The sequence below is a fragment of the Sinohyriopsis cumingii genome, chromosome 7 (genome assembly GCF_028554795.1).
Source record: "Sinohyriopsis cumingii isolate HCF-2022 chromosome 7, ASM2855479v2, whole genome shotgun sequence".
NCBI classification, from domain to species: Eukaryota; Metazoa; Mollusca; class Bivalvia; order Unionida; family Unionidae; genus Sinohyriopsis; species Sinohyriopsis cumingii.
The window spans coordinates 70,968,553-70,991,254 of NC_142967.1; the positions used below are offsets into that span (position 1 = coordinate 70,968,553).

The following is a 22,702-nucleotide window of genomic DNA, read 5'->3' on the forward strand; positions in this document are numbered from 1 at the left end:
ATTAGAGTACCAAAGCATATCTTTTTTAAATAAAATGCCTTCTGTGAGTACCATTCATGTTTAAATGGAACAGCCCTCAATTAGCGAGACAATAATCTTTTATATCATACTAGTTATATCGCTGGCTGGGAGACTTGAAGAGTACTCACAGAATACTGTAACCTATATATCGTTGGCTGGGAGACTTGAAGAGTACACACAGAATACTGTAACCTATATATCGCTGGCTTGGAGACTTGAAGAGTACTCACAGAATACTGTACCCTATATTTCTCTACCACTACTTTTAGTCAGCCCTCACAACAATATATGTGGTATCTCACTCAAAGATATACTTATTGTTATATTAGTATAAAATTCTTGAATAAAAAGTTGTAACTGTCTAATTCTAATAAAATTTATCATGAATGAATTCCAGTTAGCAATATCTGGATTTATACTTGGCCTTGACTGGTGCAGAACTTCTCAATTAGTTACCAAATGTGGCATTGTACTCCAAGTTCATACACGATAGGTCTGACCTTTAAATTTTTCAATCATCAGATTTGTTGTTTTATTTTATATGAATCTTCATTTGAAATATTTTATTGATATTTAAAAATTTAGGCATTTTCCAGTGCTAACATAGCTTAGTATAACGGGATTTAATATCTGGTATAACATGCTAATAATAACTTTGCAAATGAAAGGGATAGCAGCCATATTAAACTTTATTAAGGAGATAAATCTGCAATAACAAACAGAACTGTCAGAGACTATCACATGTAAACCCAGAAAAGCTGAACAGGAACAAAACCATACATTTCTGAAAATTACTAAAAACATTATCATTGCTGTAGAATATTTACTAAATCTTTTAAATGTTTAGAGTCTTAAAACTTAACAGATTAATAATTTCTGACTTGTTATTTAAAAGGTAAAGGCCATGGCCTGCATGATGAGCCTCGTGATCAAAACATTGCAGAAAAACCTGAACTAAAACCATAACAAACTGCTGATGCCGACAGAAAAGCAATTGGTATGTTTTGCATCTTACTGAAGTGGGCTTCAATTAAAACTAATACAACCTACTCTTCCTAATACTGATTCAAACCATCTGATGTTTACAATAATTGTGAGAGAAAAAAATCTGGTTTAATTAATATAGAATGACAATTACTTTTCATATAACTGTAATCTTGATCGTAACTGCATTTTGTTATTCTACAATATAAATGCACATCAAAACATGTCTATATAGGGCATTCAAGGGACCATTAAAAGCTATCTGTTATACAGAATTATGAATGTGAAATTAGGGAAAGAGGATTACAGATTTTGCTGATTATGTATTATTTCAATGGAGTAAGGCAAATTTCAATGTGATTATATATATCCTAGTCTTTGGCATTTACCATATAATTAAATATTGGAACAATTCCTCCCAAAGCCTGCAGGTATTGGTTCATCAGGAATGAAAACTTGTGTATAAAGCTTGTAGGAGTCTGCATCTGAAAAATGCATAAGAATGAAAATAAATAGAGAATATTTTCCTTTTTTACATTATTACAAGATATATTTCATTCCTGTGGTGAAAGAAACAATATATTTTATTAAGTGGCAAAGTCATAAGTATTAATGTAACACTTTTGTATCAAATGATGAAATATATCCATTATTTATGGAGGAAAAGAGCATTTTATTTTATTATGAACCTTTTGCTTCTCAATCAAAGTTTAAATGATGAAACTTGCTCATCAACATCCCTTATTCACAAGTTCACCTCATTTACAATTATACCTGTAGGCGGATCATAACAATATCAGCAATTTATAAGAAAATAGGTTTTGGATGATCTCATTGGTCACAAAATTTACATTTCTGACATTCTGTAAACTATCTTACCTTGTCTGACCACAAAACAATTCTGACAGAGTGCTGCAGCACACTAGGTTCTTAACAATACTGACATGGTTGTGAAGGGGATGTAACTTTGCAGAGAAGCAAACAGTGGTGATCAAATTACTAACATAATTTCATGCCTTAAATATAGTCCAGTTTCCAGTTTACTACTCTGACTCATTTTATGCTCATTCCCCCTTGCTGCAAATACATTTTCTGCATAGTAAAAGACATACAGGTCATGTAGGCAATTAAGATAACTTATTTCAGTAATAGGTGTTATTTTTTTGAATCAGACTCTACATACCTTTAATTGGCAATTATTCTCGCTATTTAGATCCTCATACATCCATATTCCTTTGGAAGGTCATATTTACATGCCTCCAGAAATATGTATGGCATAATCAATGTTAAAGTATGTGGACATTTTGGATAAGATCAATATAAAGTTGTGATCCAGTACAAGTTGTATGACTTTTACTGTAGGTACACACAATCAGCATTGCATGCAATGATGTGAAATCTGGTATTTTCACATGTGAAAATATGAAGATGCATTTTCCATATGTTAAATATGGAAATTATAAAATATTAAATTAGTTCATCAGCCATTTATTAAAGTTCAAAAATGACTATATATTTTTATGCATGCCTCGTATGAAAACTATCGGCACATAAGAAATAGTAAACATAACAAAATGTTTAATCATCTAAAAACCGAGTTAATATACATCCGTTTGCATAGAAATGTAAAAAGAAATCTGCCATTTTGCTAAAACAACTTTAAGCTTATACTATTTTATTATTTCTGTTGTTGTGGATGGGCTTTTCATTTGCTAATTTGTGTCTCCATCCAAGAAATGAAACTGACAAAGGAAAACATTTCTATTTGTGAATTTTTTGTATGCAAACTTGCATCATCATTAAATTTTAAAAAATCATCAAAAATGTATTAATAAACTGCTGAAATGATGAACATTTTCAGAAAGGATACAGGAATAAAGACCATGACTACCCAAAAATGTCCTAGTCAGCTGGCAGAATGCTGATGTTTCCTTTCTGAATTAGTTAGAAAATTAGAAATCAGTTAATGGAACATGAATGCCTCACCACATGCAAGAAGACTGACATAAATGTAAAATCTAAACAAGGTGTACAAGTGGTGAATGTACAGATGTACAGACAGACAAGGAGAACACTATCTGCCCCTACCATTATCAGGGTCAGGAATAAAGGTGAACTGAACCAGTAAGTTTAAATTATTGTTCATGCTTACTTTTTCTTCAGCAAATCAGATTTTTAAGTACAACTGTGCAAGGATTTATCAACATAAGCCATGCATTGGTGCAGTACCAGAAGCACCATAAAAAGCCCAGCTCAACATAAGCCATGCATTGGTCCAGGAACTGTAAGACCATAAAAAGCTCAGATCAACATAACCTATGCATTGGTCCAGGAACTGTAAGACCATACAAAGCCCAAATCAACATAAGCCAAGAATTGGTCCACGACCAGAAGGACCATACAAAGCCCAGATCAACATAAGCCATGCACAGATCCAGGAACTGTAAGACCATACAAAGCCCAGATCAACATAAGCCATGCATTGGTCCAGGAACTTAAGACCATACAAAGCCCAGATCAACATAAGCCATGCACTGGTCCAACAACTAAGTCTGACATGAAACATTTGGTAAATGCATATAGAAGATGCTTAGTTTTAGCTGAGAAAAGACTAATGTCTAATTGACAAAGATGAAGCTTCCAATTGCATTAGAGTAGTTTTATGACTCTTTTTAGATGTCTTAGGGTTGGTTGGTTGTTCTGAAGTTTAACACAAACATTCAGTGCATGGTAGGCTATACAAGGTGGCCAGTATAACTGGTGGAGGAAGAACCCTGGAAAGTCCTGGTAAGATCTACCAACCCATAGGAAGCTACAGGCAAGCTTTTTCACATACCCATACTGGCCAGGCCTGAAACTCAAACCCATGAGGACAAAGATGAGATGCCAGTGATCACCAAAGAGGCCTAAAGATGTTTTAAGGATTAAACAGCATATCTCATTCAATGTATGGGAACAAGTAAAAATTATCAATGTTCCATTGGACTAATGTTTATAATACATAATTGATCTACAGCCAGAAAAGATCAGTCCTTTATTTCATACCATTTCAATTTTCAAGCCCTGTGTTGTTCTCATCAATGCAAAATTAAGATATACCTATATCTTACCATTTGCTAAATGAGGGCTTGACAATAAACACAACATCTGATTAAAAATTCTCTGCCAGAATGGGCAATATATCTGGTGTACCTAGAAACTTTTAAATATGTTATTTATTACATTATAAAATGAAGACCAGTGCAAGAGAAGATATTTATTTCACACATACACACCAGAGTTTCCTCATTACCAATATAATGTATGCTACATATTAAGATAGGAGAAAAATACATTTTAATGTGGAATGCATATATTTATGAACTGGTTATGGTAAAGATGGCCAGTATCTAGTACACACTTTTTATTTACAGTATACATTGAGACACCATATTTGAAGGGACACCATAAATTAATTTTTAATGAAATTTTTAGTGCACTATATGTTTTGGGACATGTTGTTTGTTCCAGTTGTAAATTGTGGGACAATTTTAAATTGCAAGAAAATTACATGTCAGAAAATGTGCTCAAACTTAAATTTCATTTTAAAAAAAAAGCAAAGTGTGTACTTGAGATAAAACACTTTAATCCACTGCAGCATCTTCTCATCAACCCAATCCTTCTCCTGTACAAATATGGTCCACACTTTCATATTATTTAGCTTCATCATGCCATGAAAAATTCTCAATGCAGATAACATCTCCTGAAGTGGAAACTGCAAGGACTAAAGTAACTTTTAATCTGCACTAGTTGTGCAAATTCGCACATTTGTAAAACCTTTCTTACTGACAGTCCGTCCAGGAATGAGATCAAAGTAAATGAGAGTTTCATCCAAGTTAATGATCATCTTGTTAACAAAATCAGTTTCTCTTCTGGCTTTAAAAAGTTCATCGAATGATTTAATTTTATTTTCTCCTCCAAATCTTCTGGGAAATGCTGTGTCATCATTTCCAAACATGAAGCACTAGATTGTGTCCCATTAATAACTTCCACTGTTTCAATTTATTTTCAGAATAACTGTAAATACTGGTAAAAAGGTACCAAAGTTGGCTTCTCTATGTTGGCTGACTTGGTATTTAACATACAAAAACCCCATAAAAATTGGCATGCTTAAGAGGATCCCAAATCATCTTCTGAGGTCAGCTTGCTTTGTAATAAAATAGCCTCTGTATTTGATATCCTGTTGGTAAGTTCAAACAATGAGTTTTTTGCTCACTGCCAGTTGTGTTTATTCACCACCCGAGCTTTTATTTGCTTGCCATCTGTAATGACAACTGATACAAACAGGCATTGGTGTTTACAGGGTAAATAGTATACACAGCAATAACTTGCTTTAATAATACTTACTGTAACCCATGCAGGCAAAAAGATTTATTTGTGCTCATATTGAATGCATTTTCAAATAATGATTTTTATTTGCAAGATACTGTCATATAGTTAACCTGGATACAATACAATCTTGGTTATTTTGTACCTTACACCATGTCATGTGTGAATTGCAGGAGCTTCAAGCTATGAGTTGATATTTCCATCTCTTACTCTCACTCTCTCTCATTTCCGATTTTCTTGGATCCAGTTTTCAGTCTGATAACATATTCAATACAAAGAGTACAACCAAACACGATTTATTTCTCTATATTCAAGTCAATGAACAATGTCGTGTGTTATCTGACATAAGCAATAAGCACTGCAGTATTGATGTATATGCGACATATAAGGAATTCATACATATATCTTTTTTCCTTTAAAAAACTGCTCTTGATAAATAAAAAAAGAGGAATATATGATTAGTTTCTTTCATTTTATTATTAAATAAAGATTTTGTTTATCTGTGTTATTGAAACGTGCAGTGGGGGGTGTGTGCAAATTCATCACAAATTTATTTTCTTTCTTAAGTCTTTGGACACATGAACTAGGTGAAATGAAGTTACACCATTAAGTTGCGGAACAGAATTTTTTATATTTTTATCAAGTCCCAATATATACAGTAAATATGGTACCTATTTTACATGTGTTGGTGGAGGGTGCTACTGAGTGTAGTTCAGTGAACTATGCCCGTGAATTCTCTTTCCTCCAGTTGTACTACTCTCAGCAGATGTAACTCTCACTCTATGGGTTTTAAATCAGTTGCATCAATTACCCCAGGTCCCCCACCATATCTATTGCCTAAGAGTAAAGTGTAGTGCAAACCTGACTTCACCTGTAAACTCTGGAGATTTCACTGTGTAGTGGGGTGTCCTTCACTGGCTAATATACCTAGCTGGAAATCAGGCCAATGTTTTGTGTATAGTATTCATGTGATATTGTCTCTGGAATATCCAGATAATCTAAGTTCTTCTCAGAAGATGGGACTCTGGGATGTTTTGATAACTTAAGTAAACTAGATTACATCCTGCTTACACAAAATTGGCAAGTTCACACGTAACCTTTAATTTGTCATACACTGAAATATATTCACCTTATTCACTTTGACACAAGCGAAAGGGACTGATGGATACATATGTAACATCTACTTACACTTTGTTCTAATTCTTTATCCAATGCAAAGAGATGTGACTTCATATGTTTCATTAAATCTGCAAAAAGCCTCTCTGAAAACTGCTTGCACACACATTTATAAACACAGCTGAAAAACACATACAAAACATAGTTCAGAGTCTTAATTTTATAAGTCCTCAATTATGTAAATTCCTAGGTAAAATAACAGAACAAATCTCTTTTTAGAATAAAATTTTCAAATTATGAAATTCCATAGCATTATGCTGGGCCAATATGATATAACTTGCTATTAGAGGACAAACCTAATTAAATCTTATTTTGGATCAATGGTGTATGAAAAATGAGAGGTATGAAAACTTAATAAAAGAAGTTATCACATTTGATTGGAATGATTAGTTTAACTGGACAAGTAATCATTTATGATTGTGAGAGATTCTATATTATTTAACAGAATGTTATATAGTTTCCTTCTGTGTGTGTCGTTGTGTATGTCTGACGTGAGATAATAATGGCAGTTGTAGATATGATATTATGTGAATGTCAGAAAAATATGAGATTATAATGGCTATTGTAGAAATGTATGTGTTTTGTAATCTGAGATTATAATGCCTATTGTAAAGATAATACAATTAAACCCAACTAGTATACATTTAATTATAGCAGGAGTTTGTACGTGACACGATCATGGCATGGCCCTGAAAATTTGCAATAATTTAACCAATTTCTTGAAGTACTACAAAAGCTTTAGTACCCAAATAAACAAGAGTCTGATTTATTTATTTGGTGTGGTGTGTTGTATTCTTGGAGAAAAAAAGTCTACTTATTTATTTTTTAAAAAGACTGTAGCTTCTTGACAAGCTGATAATTAGTAATTTAATTATTTGGAACCATAAAAAATAAAGCCAGTAAGTAAATGTGTTTCTCTCAGTGCATTCTGTGAACAACTGCCCTTCAATCCAGAGTAAGCATTAGCCAACAAATGTTTGCCAGTCATCTGGCACATTCAATGAAGCAACAAACAAAGCAGAAGTCTTAAAAACTTTCTCAACTGAATTAAAAATAAAATAATTACCCAACTATTTAAGGGAAACAACAGACCACAAGTTCATTACCTGAACTGTCAGGAGCAGATTTAGTCACCACCACCACATCCTAATCCTTTTATATTTGAGTCTGATATGCAGACAGTAGCTCCAAAACATACACCCTCATTGTAATGGTCAGGTTACATTTATATAGCCATTCTGCGGTAGACTACTGACTGGAACAGAATCATTTAAACTGTAGGGGTGGATGGATATGCTATTCAAATCCAACATACTACTCAATGTTTTTCCTGTGCAATAGTCCTATTAAAAATGATTATTAATATTGTCTTTATTTGTTCCTGTCTTTGAGAGAATGACAACTGCTTTTCTGGAGATCACTCTTTAATCATGAAATCAAATAGTTTACTCCCATACTGGGTCCTGACAGTGCTAATTTCAAGTACAACACAAATGAGGTCAATATGCTTGATCTCCTGTATGAATTTTTAGTTTAAAGTATATTTCAACCCCCAAAACAAGTTTCTTTTTAAGACTTCTCAATGTCTGATATATATATTTTATTGCCAAGGAAAAATGTCTGACTTTTTGGACATGTCCAGCAAATATGAATGCTTCGGAAATATTATTTTCCTAAATTAGTGTGTATTTATCAAGAAATTAAGTATTTGGATTTGAATGGAATCTAGCTGAGAAATTCTTGAAATTATGCTTCTTTGAACATATTTTTGGAAGAAATTGCTATTGTGATAGAAGATCAACTGGTGAGGGCACTTAAGTTGCTAACTTTATATATATATATATATATATATATATATATATATATATATATATATATATAACACAATGAATGGTTCTCTGCCTACGAAATATGCAATAAATGTTTTAAGTATTTCTCATTTAAAATGCATCAAGTTGGTAACTGCATCAATTATGTCAGTTTTGCACTCAACACCTACCCCCAAACTCTATACTGCAAACCTAAAGAGGATGTGATGTGATTTGGATTTTTAACGTAGCTTTAACAATTTTTCAGTCATATCGCTACGATGTCTGCAATGTGGCAGTTTATAGTGATGTCTAGCACTGGGGCATCATGCCGCAGAAATGTAGCATGATGTCCCACCCAGTCACATTATCCTGACACCGGGCCGACCAGTCCTAACAGTAACCTCTTAATGCTGAGCACCAAGTGAGGCAGCTGCTAGTACCATTTTTTTGTAAGTCTTTGGTATAACTCAGCCGGGGATCGAACCCACAACCTCCCACATCTGAGGCAGACGCTCTAACCACTAGGCCACCGGAGCGGTCCTAATGAGGATACATATGCAATATTTTCTTCAATAAAATGACTTGGTTGGATATTGCATGGTACATGGCATAGTATAATAGTCCTTTAGTGGATCCTGACCATTGTGTCATAGTGGGGTTTCATTGTACTGACAATTACTTTATTTTTATTGGTATAAATTTTCATGGTTTTTGGAAAAAGGACATTTTCAACATGATTTAATTACATGGACTTTGGAATGGTTCTTATTGCTATGACAGAAAATTTATTGTTAGTCAAGTCTTTAAATTCATCGTCAGTAGCCACCATAAAATCCACAAAATTGGTGTACCCTATCAAAAATAATGAATTAATAGTAATTTGAATTTACTTACCTATACATTTGTTCATAAGAAATGGGTATGTACTGGCCAGGCTGCATGGTAAGCAGCTGATCAATTGCTTGTTCAAGCTTGGGCCAATACTGGCTTTCATAGTCCTCCACTGTAATTGTCATCATCACTGCAACATGTTGAAGAGAACTGTGTGAATTACATCTTTTGTATGGTCTGAGAAATACAACTGATTGTTTTCATATAGAAAATTAGGAATGCGTGTATGTAAGCATGCACACAATATGTAGATCGCAATATCCAGCAGCAAATACTATACAGTGTTTGTAAAACATCCCAAGAACCCATTTTGTTCTATACTCTCAATGTGTGTGGGGTGAGGTATGGATGGGGTGGGGTAGGGTGTGCATGTGTGTAGGTGTGCTAATTTAAGACATTTAAGTTGCCATGAAACTCCTTCATCACTCTTCAAAACAGACTTGAAACAGGATATGACTGCAGTGGTCTGCAGATGTGTTGAACAATGGTCTTAGAATTTTTGTCTATCATACAGTGTGGATTTTGCCCCTGGATTATAACACATACACACACACACACAAAATTTAATTTATGCACAGTGATATATTTTTACAGTTTGTTTTCATTAGAAATAAAGTCCCTTTCTTAACTAGATCGACAACTCATAACAAATTTAAGCTTGCAGCTTGTAATGAATTTCCAGGGGAAAAAAATCTGACGACAACACAGTCCTTAAAAGTTTTAATTAAATACATTGTAGTTTAAATGAACAGAAATCACCATTTCAGTTTTTTTAACACTTTTAATGTGTCGGTCATGTACTAGAACCAACACTACGGTGCAATGTTAAACTACACGTCAATAATACACACTTTGAATCCTTTTTGAAGATGATGACAATAGTCTTTCTTACTATTTGTCCTGGAATTGTCATGAAAATGCCATATGCGATATTCCCATTAACAGAAACAAAATTCCTCCTACTACCAGTTCCTGGTACTTCTCCATTGTCATTTCATATGCTTCTTCCATTTGCCATTTGGTCCTAATCTTCTTTGCAGTCTCAGACCATATGATGATGTTTAGAAGAAGTAATGTTTGCTTCAGGGAATATGATATGTTTTTTTCCACAGGTCTTGTCTCATCACCTATGACTTTGTTTCTTGGATTATTCCAGCATCATTAGCTGTTGCATGTTTCTTTGTCTCTCTTTAACAAACTGTATCAGCTGAGGACCTGACCTCCTGGTTTCCAGACTTTTCAACACTCTCTCTTAGATATATCCGCTGTCCGTCTCGAATCCATATCATGTCTCCGGTTTGCATCGCTCATGGGACAATGTAGAATATGCTGGAATGCAGCTCTTTTCTGGCATAATGGACATACAGGTTCTGTCTTTACAGATTTGCTGGTGATGGGTGCAGACTGAAGCAGCATTTGGATTTGCCGTAGTTCACACTGCAAAAGGTCTGTCCATATGAGTTTCCTCTCCGATAGCTGTCATGTTGTTTTGGCACCAATTTGGACTGCTCTTGCAACCTCTCTTTATCCTTACATCTGCAAATTCTTCCTGGACTATGATACTGGGTTTGATTCATTCCATCTTTGGGATTTATTTGAGCCAGCCCTTGTATCCTTTATTTGTAGTCTTAATAATATTCCTAAGTTCCAGTCTGCTCTTGGCTTCGTTCATTGCTTTGCTCAACACTTTCTTCCTGTCCTAACATCTATAATGGCTTCACTTATTGTCTCATCATCTGAATACCACAATGCTATCAGGAATCTAGCTATGGCCACCTTGTAGTAGTGCTGATGCATTATCAAGTTTCATGACATAAACAAAAGCAGCAGCCAAGAAATGAATTTTAAACACAAAATTTTAATAAAGTCACAGAGCAGGAAATATAGGCTAAAGATTTCTTTTCATAAAAGAAGATACAGAACTTACCAAGCTGCATCCACATGCCAAGTTTCATTATTATAGGACAGTATGCATACAGCATACAAAACTTTTGTGGTCATGAACCAAATGCAAAAAGCTAAGCACAGCCAGCAAAAATGTGAAACATAGGTCACAACGAGCCTCTCTTGTTGTAAGAGTGTGGTAGTAACAGGGATGCATATAATCATCATGATTACAGACTGAACAATGCTGAGAAATGAACATCAAAGACAAATTTAAAGCCATGTCAGTGAAACATAAAGTATGGTCCATACTAACCAACTACTGAAATGAGGGAGTAGTGCTCATAAAGATACATCATGCTTACCCAAATTTTATGAATTTATATAGAACAGTATGCACTAAGCATACCAAAAAAACCTGTATGGTTATCAGCAAAATGCAGACTTGCCAGTAAAATGTGAAATATTGGTCATAGTGGCCTTTTCTGGGATGGGCTTGGTGCTAAGAGAAATGTAAAAATAACCTAGTTTAATGTAAAACAATAACCTAATTTAATAAGTACATCAATAACAGTAAAAATATATCCAAATCGGGTCAATTAAATGTGCAATATGTGTCACAATCATCAACCTTTAAGATGCGGGTGTAGTACATATCAAGATGCACCCTTTCTGCATGTTTCATGACTCCAGGTACAGCAGTACTATACAGCAGATAATGTGGTCATGAGCTAGATGCAAATACACAACCCAGTAAAGTATTAAAAATAGGTCACACTTTCTCTTGTTGTAGTTGTGATACTAACTGAGATGCATACAATCACCTAGTTTGATTATTTGGGAATACAGTGCTTGAGTCTGGAAACAAGGCAGTGAAGCCTGAAGAATAGGTCACAGTAATTTACTTCCATTATAAGAGTGCACTACTCATCAAAATACATCCCCTCACCAAATTCCATGAATCTTAGTATACTCATTGTTGTTGTTGTGGAGTTTAACGCCATTTTGCAGCACATGATAGGCTATACATGGCGGCCAGTATTAATGGTGGAGGAAGAACCAGAGAAAACCCCGGAAAGAACCACCGACCCACGAGAAGCTGCTGGCAAGCTTTCTCACATACCCACATTGGCTGAATCTTAGACTCGAACCGCCGCAGACAGAGGTGAGATGGCAGTGATCCGTAACGAAGAGCGCTTTAGACCACTCGGCCACTCGGGGCCCCTAGTATACTCATATACAGGGTGTTAAAAAAAAACCTATTTGGTTTTTGTGCTAAACCCCCAAAACTTAATGAAAGCCAGTAATATGTGAAATGTGGATCACAGTGACATTCTTTTGTGTAAAAGTATGGTGCTAAGAGAGAAGCATATACTCATTCAGTATGATGATTATAGCATGAACAGAACTTAAAAAATAAACTTCAACACAGCATTTTATCAAAGTCAGTTAAACAAAAACCATGTCACAGATACCTCCTCTGTGATAAAAGTGTAGTACTCATCAAGAAGTTTAATGAATCTGGACATAATAGTACATATACATAGTGCTAAAATCTTTCATCATGAGCTAAATGCAAAACTAAACCAAGCCAGTAAAATGTGAAATCTAGGTCACAATGACCTTCTTTTGTGGTGAGAATATGACTGTAATAGGGATGCAAATAATCATTTATTTTGATGATTCAAACATGAATAATTCACTTATATTACAAAATTTAACTAAAGTTAGTGAAGCATGAAATATAGGTCACAGTGACCAATATTTGTGATGATATTGTTACAGTAGTACTAATCAAGATGCATCTCTGCCAATTTTCACAAATTTAAGTACAACAATATACAGTGTTCTCCATCTTATAATGCACCCCTTCTATAACTGTAAAGTGGTTTTATAAGATCAGTGGCCTTTCTGGGGGGGGCTATATTTGTGGAGTGTATGTATATGTATAAAGTAAGAAAGCTACATGTAACTTCAAAACATTTAACATATTTATTTAAAAGTCACATTAATTATCAAAAGGTTCTTCTTGTCTTAAGAATAGACTTATTTCAATGTGAATATATATTACTAAGTCTTAATTCTTAATTGGGATGTTCTTGGCATGCACATAATTTTTTTTATTTTTTACTTCTTTGAGTAAAATGATTGCTTTTTATCAGGGCTACACTGGGTGTACATGATCTTTAACAAGTACATAATTTGCATGAGGTTCTGGAACATGATCACGTGCCCCCCTTTTTGTGTTTTTGAGTATGATATAACTTTTATTTTAGAGAGATATTCTCAGTAGAAGCTGGGCTTTTTCTTACACTGGAAGTTATATGTTGTGTGGTTTGGAGTTACTTCAAATTACTTGGTTTGGGGTTATTTCAAATTACTTGGATTCAAAAGGATTAATTCTTTTTCCTGGAAAATATGTGTGCTCATGTGAAATTGTTGAAAAAGGACAGTTTTTATAAAAATTTATTCAGATTTCCAAAACCGGAGTGATAATTCTTGTTCCTACAAGGAACTGTAGACTTCAACACTAGATTACAGCATACGTCATCGTCTTCCATCTTGGACTCTTTGTAGGGACTTGAACTTGAAATCATTAGAACATTTTGTTATTAGGACTTCGAAGATTTTATTCATGGATTAATCCTGGATTAATTTTAGATCTGATTCTTAAAACCGTAAGTTCATATTTTTTCAATTTTACACAACTTTTTCAGGAAAATAAATTATTATATTTTTTTTTCAAAGCTTGTTGTTTTCACTCTTTCTTGTGTCAATGTTTATACGAGCCAAAACACGTAATATATTATACAGGTTACCAACTATGTGTGATATTGTTCATAATTTTTACCCTAGTTCAGTTATCAACTGACCTCACAGTAAACCAAACCATTGTTCTGGCTGTAATATGTCACCCCTCCCCCACCATCCATCAAGTATATCAACAGACCATCACAATGTTCACTGCCTTTTTTTGATATCACTGGCAGCAGAGATGAAGACACAATTTCTGCTGCAGAAAAACTTTGCTACTGTCCAAGTATAATACCTGTGTATTCAGCAGCTATTTATTTTGGATTTGGATTGCTGATGCATGCACAGAAAGCAATGCGCAATAAATGTATAGCAAAGCCGATATCACCAGGAGCTGACTAATGCATGGGATGGTGTGAGTCATTGCTCTTGCCATGAGGTAATGCGTAAAATAGCTGAAAAGCATTTCAAACATGCATCAGCAATAATATGCCTAAATAACAACACACAAAGTTTTCATACAGTTGTTCTCCACACAGTTATGTCAGAAATAAAAAAGAAAACGTGGAAAACAACTTGTTGGTCTAGCATATCAAAGACGATATTTTGCATGACATGTATATATCATGTTTGACAGTCTGTTTCTATGAGGGTAGTTCTACAACGTAAGACACATCACCTGATATTTTTATTCTGGGGGTGATGGGTCTTACTGCCTAACTAACAGCACTGTGTAGCATGTTTTGATGTCGACTAACAGTGTACCGAAAGTAAAATTTTCAGGAATATCACACACAACTGGCAACCAATAACGACACTTTTCTACAAAGTAAAGTTATAATGTAAATAGAGTTATAATGTTTTTGTCAGACTTTACTTACCGTGATGTCTTTTCTCTAATAAATTCAAATTCTCACAAAAGAAATAGAACTGTTTTCAAGTTTCATTGGTCTACATTTCAGTTGGCTGGAAAGCGATGAAAGCCAGGAATGCCAAAATAGGGTTAAGTTGAAATATTAAATTCTTTAGTGAAACAAATAAAAATATATTTTGCCTATTGGAACTGTAAGCAACCTACTTAAACATACTTTGGCATACCTCGACTACCTTCGCATTGCAACAAATTCAGATGTATGTCAATGGAACATGAAAATGCGTCCATTTGCAAGTGTCATATTTTCATTCTGGAAGGATAAAGACAGCACAGTAAGTATATTAATTACACATAAATTAGTGGAAGAGTGTTAATATTGGCTGCCAAGTGTGTGAGATATTCCTGAAACTTTGACTACTCATTCCAATATCAACCAACATCGGAACACGCTTTACAAGGCCATTATTTGGGTAGTAAGACATAGCACTAGAACAAAAACAACATGTCCTATGTCTTACATTGTAGGACTAATATGAGGGCAGTCATGTTTACTTTCCAATAAATTAAGACAGCTTTAAGGTATTAAAATGAAATTTGCACGATGTGCTTGTTTTAATCGCATCTGTTCAGTGGCGTATAATATTTGACATAATTTTTTGTTAGTAGTTTGAAAATGGTTATCACTACAAAGATTTGTATACTATGGTCTATCCAGGACGATAAATAAAGTCTATGTGTATAGTATACCAAACAGTGTAAGATGACAGTATTTTCCTTCAAATGGAACTTTTTACCCATGCTTCCGGGACGCAATAGAGGGTTCGTTTGTTTTTTCGGGACCTCGGGTACGAGATCTGGCTGAGTTGTGTCTGCTTCAGCTTCTTCCATCGGTTCATCCATTTTGGCTTTCGCTCTGAAGCGGAAGTATGATGTCAAACCATTATCAAGGCATGGTTTAATAAAACCGTTCCGGATAGAAGTGTTCTATACAACATACACGGAACACATCCATTCAAAAGATGGTGATTTAGCCTCTCACATTTTAATACATGGCTTTGATACGATCATCGTTTTAAAAAGAACTAAATAAAATATAGCTGTATTGGTATAATTCAGGTAAACTAAATTAATAAAGTTTATTATTACTCGCAGGCCCGGCCCTAGGGCAAGGCGAACGAGGCAATCGCGCTTTCAGGAAATCAAATCCGCAATGCTTAGGGGCCCCGCTCATCGCTTGCTGTCTTGGGCCACGCATGCTGCCTTGGGATCCGCACATGCTAGGACTGGGCCTGATTGTACTATTAGTTATGTCACAATAAATAAAACAAACATAAATACACTTTTACCCACTTGAAAATATAGAAATATCCCAATAGAATAAAATGTGGTCCAAGGTTGACATTGCCGGGGTGGGAGTGGGAGACAAACGCCCCACTCTTCAGAAATGTATACGGCTTGCGTCTCTGATTGCCTCTGTCAACTAAAATCCAGCTCCTGGCTTTCGCAAGTGGCTTATCTTCTATCAACAAGAGAAGGGGTGAAAGCAGGCGACTGGCGCCTTAAAACCAGTCGCTTCGGGTAGATGGGACTTGTAAACCTGCCGTCATTGACAGAGAACTCTGCCGACCGAACATCAACATTGCCTGCCTCCAGGAGACCCGACTGGCTGAAAGACACACCACCAGGGAAACCAATTATGCCTTCTTTTGGTAATGGAAGCCCTCGGATGAACCTAGGCAGCACGGTGTAGGCTTTGCCGTAAAGAACACTCTAGTCGCTTTCATTGAACCTCCGTCATCAGGTATTGAGAGAACACTTGCCCTCCGGCTGTCAACATCCTTAGGCTTGGTCGGCATCTTCAGCGTACACGCCCCAACCCTCTGCTCCACCCACTAGGAGAAAGACTTGTTCTGTGAGGCTCTGGATCAGACAATATCCCGTATCCGAGCACTGAAGGCCTCTACTAGGAGACTTCAATGCTAGAGTGGGAGCTGACCATGAGGCCTGGTCCACCTGTCTCGGCTCTCACGGAATGGGCAAGATCAACGAGAATGGCCAGCGACTGCTGAAGATGTGCTGCTCCCACAGCCTATGTCTGACCAACACTTTTTGCAAATGCAAGATCTACCAGGTCTCATGGAGACACCCACGTTCAAGCCACTGGCACCAGCTAGACAGCGTCATCACCAGGAGTGCGGAACTGACCAGTGTCCTTCTCAGGCGCAGCTACCACAGTGCCGACTGCGACACGAACCATTCCCTCGTGGAAAGCAAGGTGCGAATAATATCCAAGAAGCTGCACACGAAGGGTCTCCCACGCATCAACACCTGCTGTGCAAGCAGCCCAGAGAAAACACAGCAGTTCGTCAGCAAACTGCAGCAAGCTCTCACCAAAGCGACACCATCGACTCCAAGTGGTCCCACCTCCGTGACTCTGTGTACAATTCAGCCATGACTGCTTACGGAAAGAAGAAGCGCAAATAATGCCGAATGTTATGAGGCCAACTGAGAGGAGATGGAGTCCGTGACTGAGGCAAAGAGGAAAGCCTTCCTGTCATACAAGGCTGAAACTATCCCCATAACACTACAAGCCCTCAGAACTCCCAGGAACAATGCGCAGCAGACCTCTCGCCGCTGTGCTAACACCTACTGGCCGAAATTCTGCACCAGTATACAAACAGCTGCTGACAACGGGGATGCAAGAGGAATGTATGAGGGTATAAAGAAAGCGAAAGGCTCCCCCCCCCCTCCAAGACCGCCCGCTCAAGTCCAAGACGGGCGAAGTCATCACAGACCAGGGAAAACAACTACATAGATGGGTCGAGCACTATCTCGAGCTGTATGCAGCCCAAAACATTGTCACAGACACCGCCCTGGTTGCCATCCCAGACCTGCCAGTTATAGAGGAACTAGACACACCACCCACCATGGAAGAGCTCGGAAAAGCTTTGCCTGTGGGAAAGCTCTTGGAAGCGACAGTGTTCCGCCTGAAGTCCTCAAGAGCGGGAAATCAACACTGATGTAACCCCTACACATACTCATCAGCTTCTGCTGAGAACAGGGACACATCCCACAATATGTGCGTGACGACAACATCGTCACTTTGTACAAGAAAAAAAGAGACCGTAGCGACTGCAACAACTACAGGGGCATCTCCCCCCCCCCCCCGGCATCGTCGAAAAGACTTTCGCCCGGATTGCCTTGGCACGTTTGCAGATTCTAGCCTCTCGCGTCTACCAAGAGTCCCAGTGTGGCTTTCGAGCCGGCAGGTCAACTGTAGACATGATCTTCTCACTATGCCAGTTGCAGGAAAAGTGTCGCGAGCAGCAGATGCCCTTCTACATTGCCTTCATATACCTGACAAAGGCGTTTGACCTGGTCAGTCGGAGTGGACTCTTCAGACTCCTGAAGAAGATCGTATGCCCCTACGACTGCTAGCTATCTTCAAGTCGTTCCACGAGAACATGCACAGCACAGCGTGCTTCAATGGCGCAACATCAGAGGCCTTCTCAGTCATCAGCGGAGTCAAACAAGGCTGTGTCCTTGCGCCGACGCTCTTCGCCATCTTCTTCTCCATGCTTCTCCAGTATGCCTTCAAGGACTCCAGCGAAGGAGTGTACATCAACACCAGGGCTGACGGAAAACTGTTCAACATCGCCCGTCTCCGTGTTAAGACTAAAGTCACAGAGATACTCATCCGTGAACTGCTCTTCGCCGACGATGCAGCCTTGACATCACAGACGGAAGTTGGATGTAGTAGCTGGTATCCCGCCTCTCCCACGCCTGTAAGGAGTTTGGAATGACCATCAGTTTGAAGAGAGCCACTCGAAATTTGGCGGCAAAACACGGAGGTAAAATCTAAGGGAAGAAAAGCTTCGAAAAGTTCAGTTAGTTATTTGCTCGATTTTTTCCAGAATATTATGGCACCATAATTGTAAATATTTGTGGTATGTATACTTAATTACTTGCATCGTTTAGTATGTATAATTACCTTTGTAGTGTTTCATTTACGTGCGTATTTGAGAAATGGGCTCGAGCCTGCCTAGAGACTTATTAGATGCGAGGCGGAATTATTTAGATTGTTTCCTTGTAGTCAGAATTAATTTTGCAATTCGCTATTAGGTTACTTCGTAGTAAACTAGTGCGTTATGTTAGAATTTACACATGCTTGAATTGTGAATTAGGAAAATGGGTGAAGTATGTAAGATTAGTTATTATGGATGGATGCATATATCAGAGCATGGGTATCTGAATGTTTGCGTACTTTGTATGAGTGTTAGGTAAAAAAATGCACGTGATAATTGTGATATTGCTTAGGAATATGTATTGATGTGACAACATTTATATGTGTGCACAGAAAGTGTGCATTAAAAAATGTAAATAATATCATACATTACATTTAAGCCGCATTCTCTAGCAAACATATTCCTGAATTGGGATAAAGACAGGACAAGCTTCTGTGTCTGTCCATCAAGGTAATAACGACAACAAATTTGAAAACAATGTACACCAGAGCCACACTCAAATATGGGATAGGTTGATCCGTCGGGCAGACGAAATATCATTCAAATAAATGGATGAATTTTAATACCTTGCTTGTGATGCACTTATCAGAATATACAACATGAAAATATAGAAAGTAGCGACATTCCCTTGTAGTCTATTTCCAAATAGCTACAATAAATCAGCATATCTGAAAGTCGCCTTCTATTGTTAGAGTTACTGTTCGTGCTTGTTTCTATCAAAATCGCTGTACGAGTCAGACCGTATGTTTCCATATGGTTGCTGTTTAGCACGTTTTTGTATTTAACTTAAGCACGAATTACTAGCTGAGGTCATTTATGGGATTTTGGAACTTTAGATCACCTCCGTCTGAAACATGCAAAACTCAAAAGCTGCACATGCTTGTTGTCAGTTTTACACTTCACAAAGAGAGTCGCTGCTGCGATTGCCTTCTGAAAATCCGCGTTCCCACCATATGACATCGTGGTCGTCATGGCTTGCCCACGTCGTGGCTTGTAGTTGACGGATTAAGTTTTATTGTCCCAGTTAGATGTCACAGCAATGTCATCGTGTAATAGTGGACATCCACTTAGTGCGTGGAACTTACCTGTTAGCTCAGCTGCAGTACACAGTGCATGTTTCTTTTTTAAGTTTTAACTAATGCCGTTTAATATTCAAATACTCGTCCACTAAAACGCAACCACATAGAGAGATTAAAGATTTATGAGCAGTGCTGAGACCATGTAGGTATTTTACAAAAGATACAAAGTTTAATTATAGCAATAATAATATGAGAGAGACAGAGATATATAAATTCTACTTTCAATAAAAAGAGGAAAATGAAACCACATGTAAGTATTAGCGGGTTTCATTCTGCCAATCACTTTGAAAGTGCTTGCTTAACATGTTCCCCACGCAAAGTACTATCCAGTATGTAACTGCTACTTGGCCTGCCTGTTTAGTACTTTCGACCTAAATATAAATGTCAATGCGAAACATTTTCTCAGGAACTAGACACGTATTTACTTTCATGATTTACCTACTGTTTTTGTTTTTGTTTTTGCAGGGTCTACGAATCATGTGATGCTGCATTCTATAACCAACATTTAAAAAAAAATATACTTAGAATTGCTGGCTGGGTTATCGGATGAGTTTACATGTAATATTACAAAATGGACGGGTGAAAGTGATGAAGAGAAATGACTGAACTATTTTCATTACGAGATAAACTTGTATGCATTTTTGTCAGTTAACGCAGATGAAAATGTGTACATTGCATTCTTTCAATCTACACAATTACTGCAGTTAATTTTCTCTAGTGCATACCTATACACGATAACATCATCTATTGCAGTTCACAGGAAATGACTACTATATAGCAAATTAAGTTGTGAAATGTGTAGATACGATTTTCTTTACAGTGCAACGAATATCCTCCAGTTTTTGTACGTTTTTTGTTTTTGTTTTTTAAAGCTTTATTCCATTTGCAATGTAGAGGATAGACTTGTTGGTATTATTTTTAGTTCCTGCAGATTTATTTTATTTGGTGCAGTATATTCTTTCAATCCACATGACAAATATTGCAAATACTACCCGAATGTCATACGAATGTCGTCTATCAGTTTAATTACAAATCTGTTTTATTCTTTTAACCCAATAATCATTTTAAAGAAGTTGACGTGCACACAGATAAAACATTTTGTCGCCAAAGAATGTGGATCTAGGTGCATATTTATACAGTGTTTAATAATTAGGCAAACAATGCAAAATTAATACAATTATGTCCATAATCGCCCAAATGGCACTGACTGTTTGAAAACCGAATCTAAGCTTCGAGTCACATAAACAAATTTTGGATTAGTACAAGTAAAATAAATATTTGAGAAAAACACCTCTTTTCCCCCTGTATTACAACAGTTAATTTCTATAATAATAATAATAATAATAATAATAATAATAATGACTTTATTTAAAGATGGTAACTCAGTTAGCTAAGAACTAATCTACCTTGAGGCCTTCATACAAATGAATGAAAGCCACTGGATATATTGGATTTGGAAAAAGGAAATTGAATGGCATTTTTAATCTCAACTGGAATACTATTCCAGAGCGAAGTTCCAGATTACTGGAATTATTTTGGAAATAATTCCTTATTTGGTTTTGGAATTTTATACTGTTTGGTAGACAGGGATCGCAGGTGGGGAGTATTGCCAGGTAGCCTATACTGGAATAGTGATTGTAAATATTCAGAATCACTATTACTAGATATCCTGTACATTAATTTGGCTTTTCTCAAAATGATTTGGTCTTTAATAGGTAATATTTTTAACTTACCAGCTAAATTTTCCTTGCTTTCTTTTTGGATTGATATTAGCATAAATTCTCTTTTTTTGAAGATGTGCCATCTTTGCTATGTTTTCATCATTTGAATTACCCCATACTATATTATAGTAGTCTAAATATGGCTGTATGTAACTGTTATAAAATAGTTTTCTGCGCCTTTCAATGAGAAAATGTCTTATCCTACTGAGAAGCCATAAACTTGAGTTGACGTTTTACTGATATGTTTGATATATTCAGTCCATGATATGTTTTTATCTACCAAAACACCAAGTAGTCTATCATGATAGACCATTTGCAAATTTTATCCTTCCATGTCAGACAGTTTATCACTATCAAGACTTTTCTTTTTTGCCGTGTTGAGATAATTAATATTTTAAATTTCCCAGTATTTACCAAGATGCCATTGTATGTGCACCAGTTGTCCAGTTTGCTTAGGGCATCCTGCAAAGACATTTCTAGTTCATGCTTTGTGTTTTGGATGTCTGACCATGTTGTGTCATCTGCATAGAGATCCATAGATGATATTGAGTCCCTTAGTAAAAGTGGTATGTCATTAATAAATTTAAAAAATAGTAATGGACCTAGAATAGAGCCTTATCGTACTCCATATCAATTTTTCCAGGTTCAGACAGAACATTATTTATATGCGTTCTCTCACTTATGTATTAAGTAAACCATCTAACAGTTTCTTCAAAAGGATTTTATAATCCGCCATATCAAAAGCTTTCATGAAATCTACAAATACAGATCCTATTATTCTACCTTGATCAAGTGCTTGAAGCCATTTTTCAGTTAGGGAGATCAAGGCTGTCTCACAATAATGTTTCTTTCTTAAGCCTGATTGATTAGGGTGTAACTGCAAGTGTTTAGATAAATATGACATGAGTGAGTCATGGACATGTTTTTCAATCAGTTCTGACAAGTTTGGTAGTATTGAGACTGACCAGTAGTTATCAGCATCATCCTTAGAACCAGATTTGTGAATAGGAGTTACATTTGCAGTTCTTCTTTTATCTAAAATGGCAGAGTCAGAAGATTTTACGAGTCGTGGATCCATCTGATCAAGTCCTGTAGCCTCCTCGGTATCAAGTTC

At 36.4% G+C, this 22,702-nt stretch overlaps 1 protein-coding gene across 1 annotated transcript in view; it reads right to left on the bottom strand.

Annotated features, from left to right (window-relative positions):
* Window positions 1–15,671, bottom strand: part of LOC149795486 (CDK2-associated and cullin domain-containing protein 1-like) — a 70,741-nt gene extending 55,070 nt beyond the window's left edge. Inside the window, exons 1-4 of the mRNA XM_089965291.1 lie at window positions 15,558–15,671; window positions 9,255–9,381; window positions 6,562–6,670; window positions 1,395–1,490 (exon numbers count right to left, since the gene is read on the bottom strand). Of these exons, the coding sequence (XP_089821417.1) occupies window positions 1,395–1,490; window positions 6,562–6,670; window positions 9,255–9,381; window positions 15,558–15,663 (438 nt within the window). The 5' untranslated portion in view covers window positions 15,664–15,671. The remainder of the gene's footprint in view (window positions 1–1,394; window positions 1,491–6,561; window positions 6,671–9,254; window positions 9,382–15,557) is intronic.
* Between the last annotated feature and the right edge of the window lie 7,031 nt (window positions 15,672–22,702).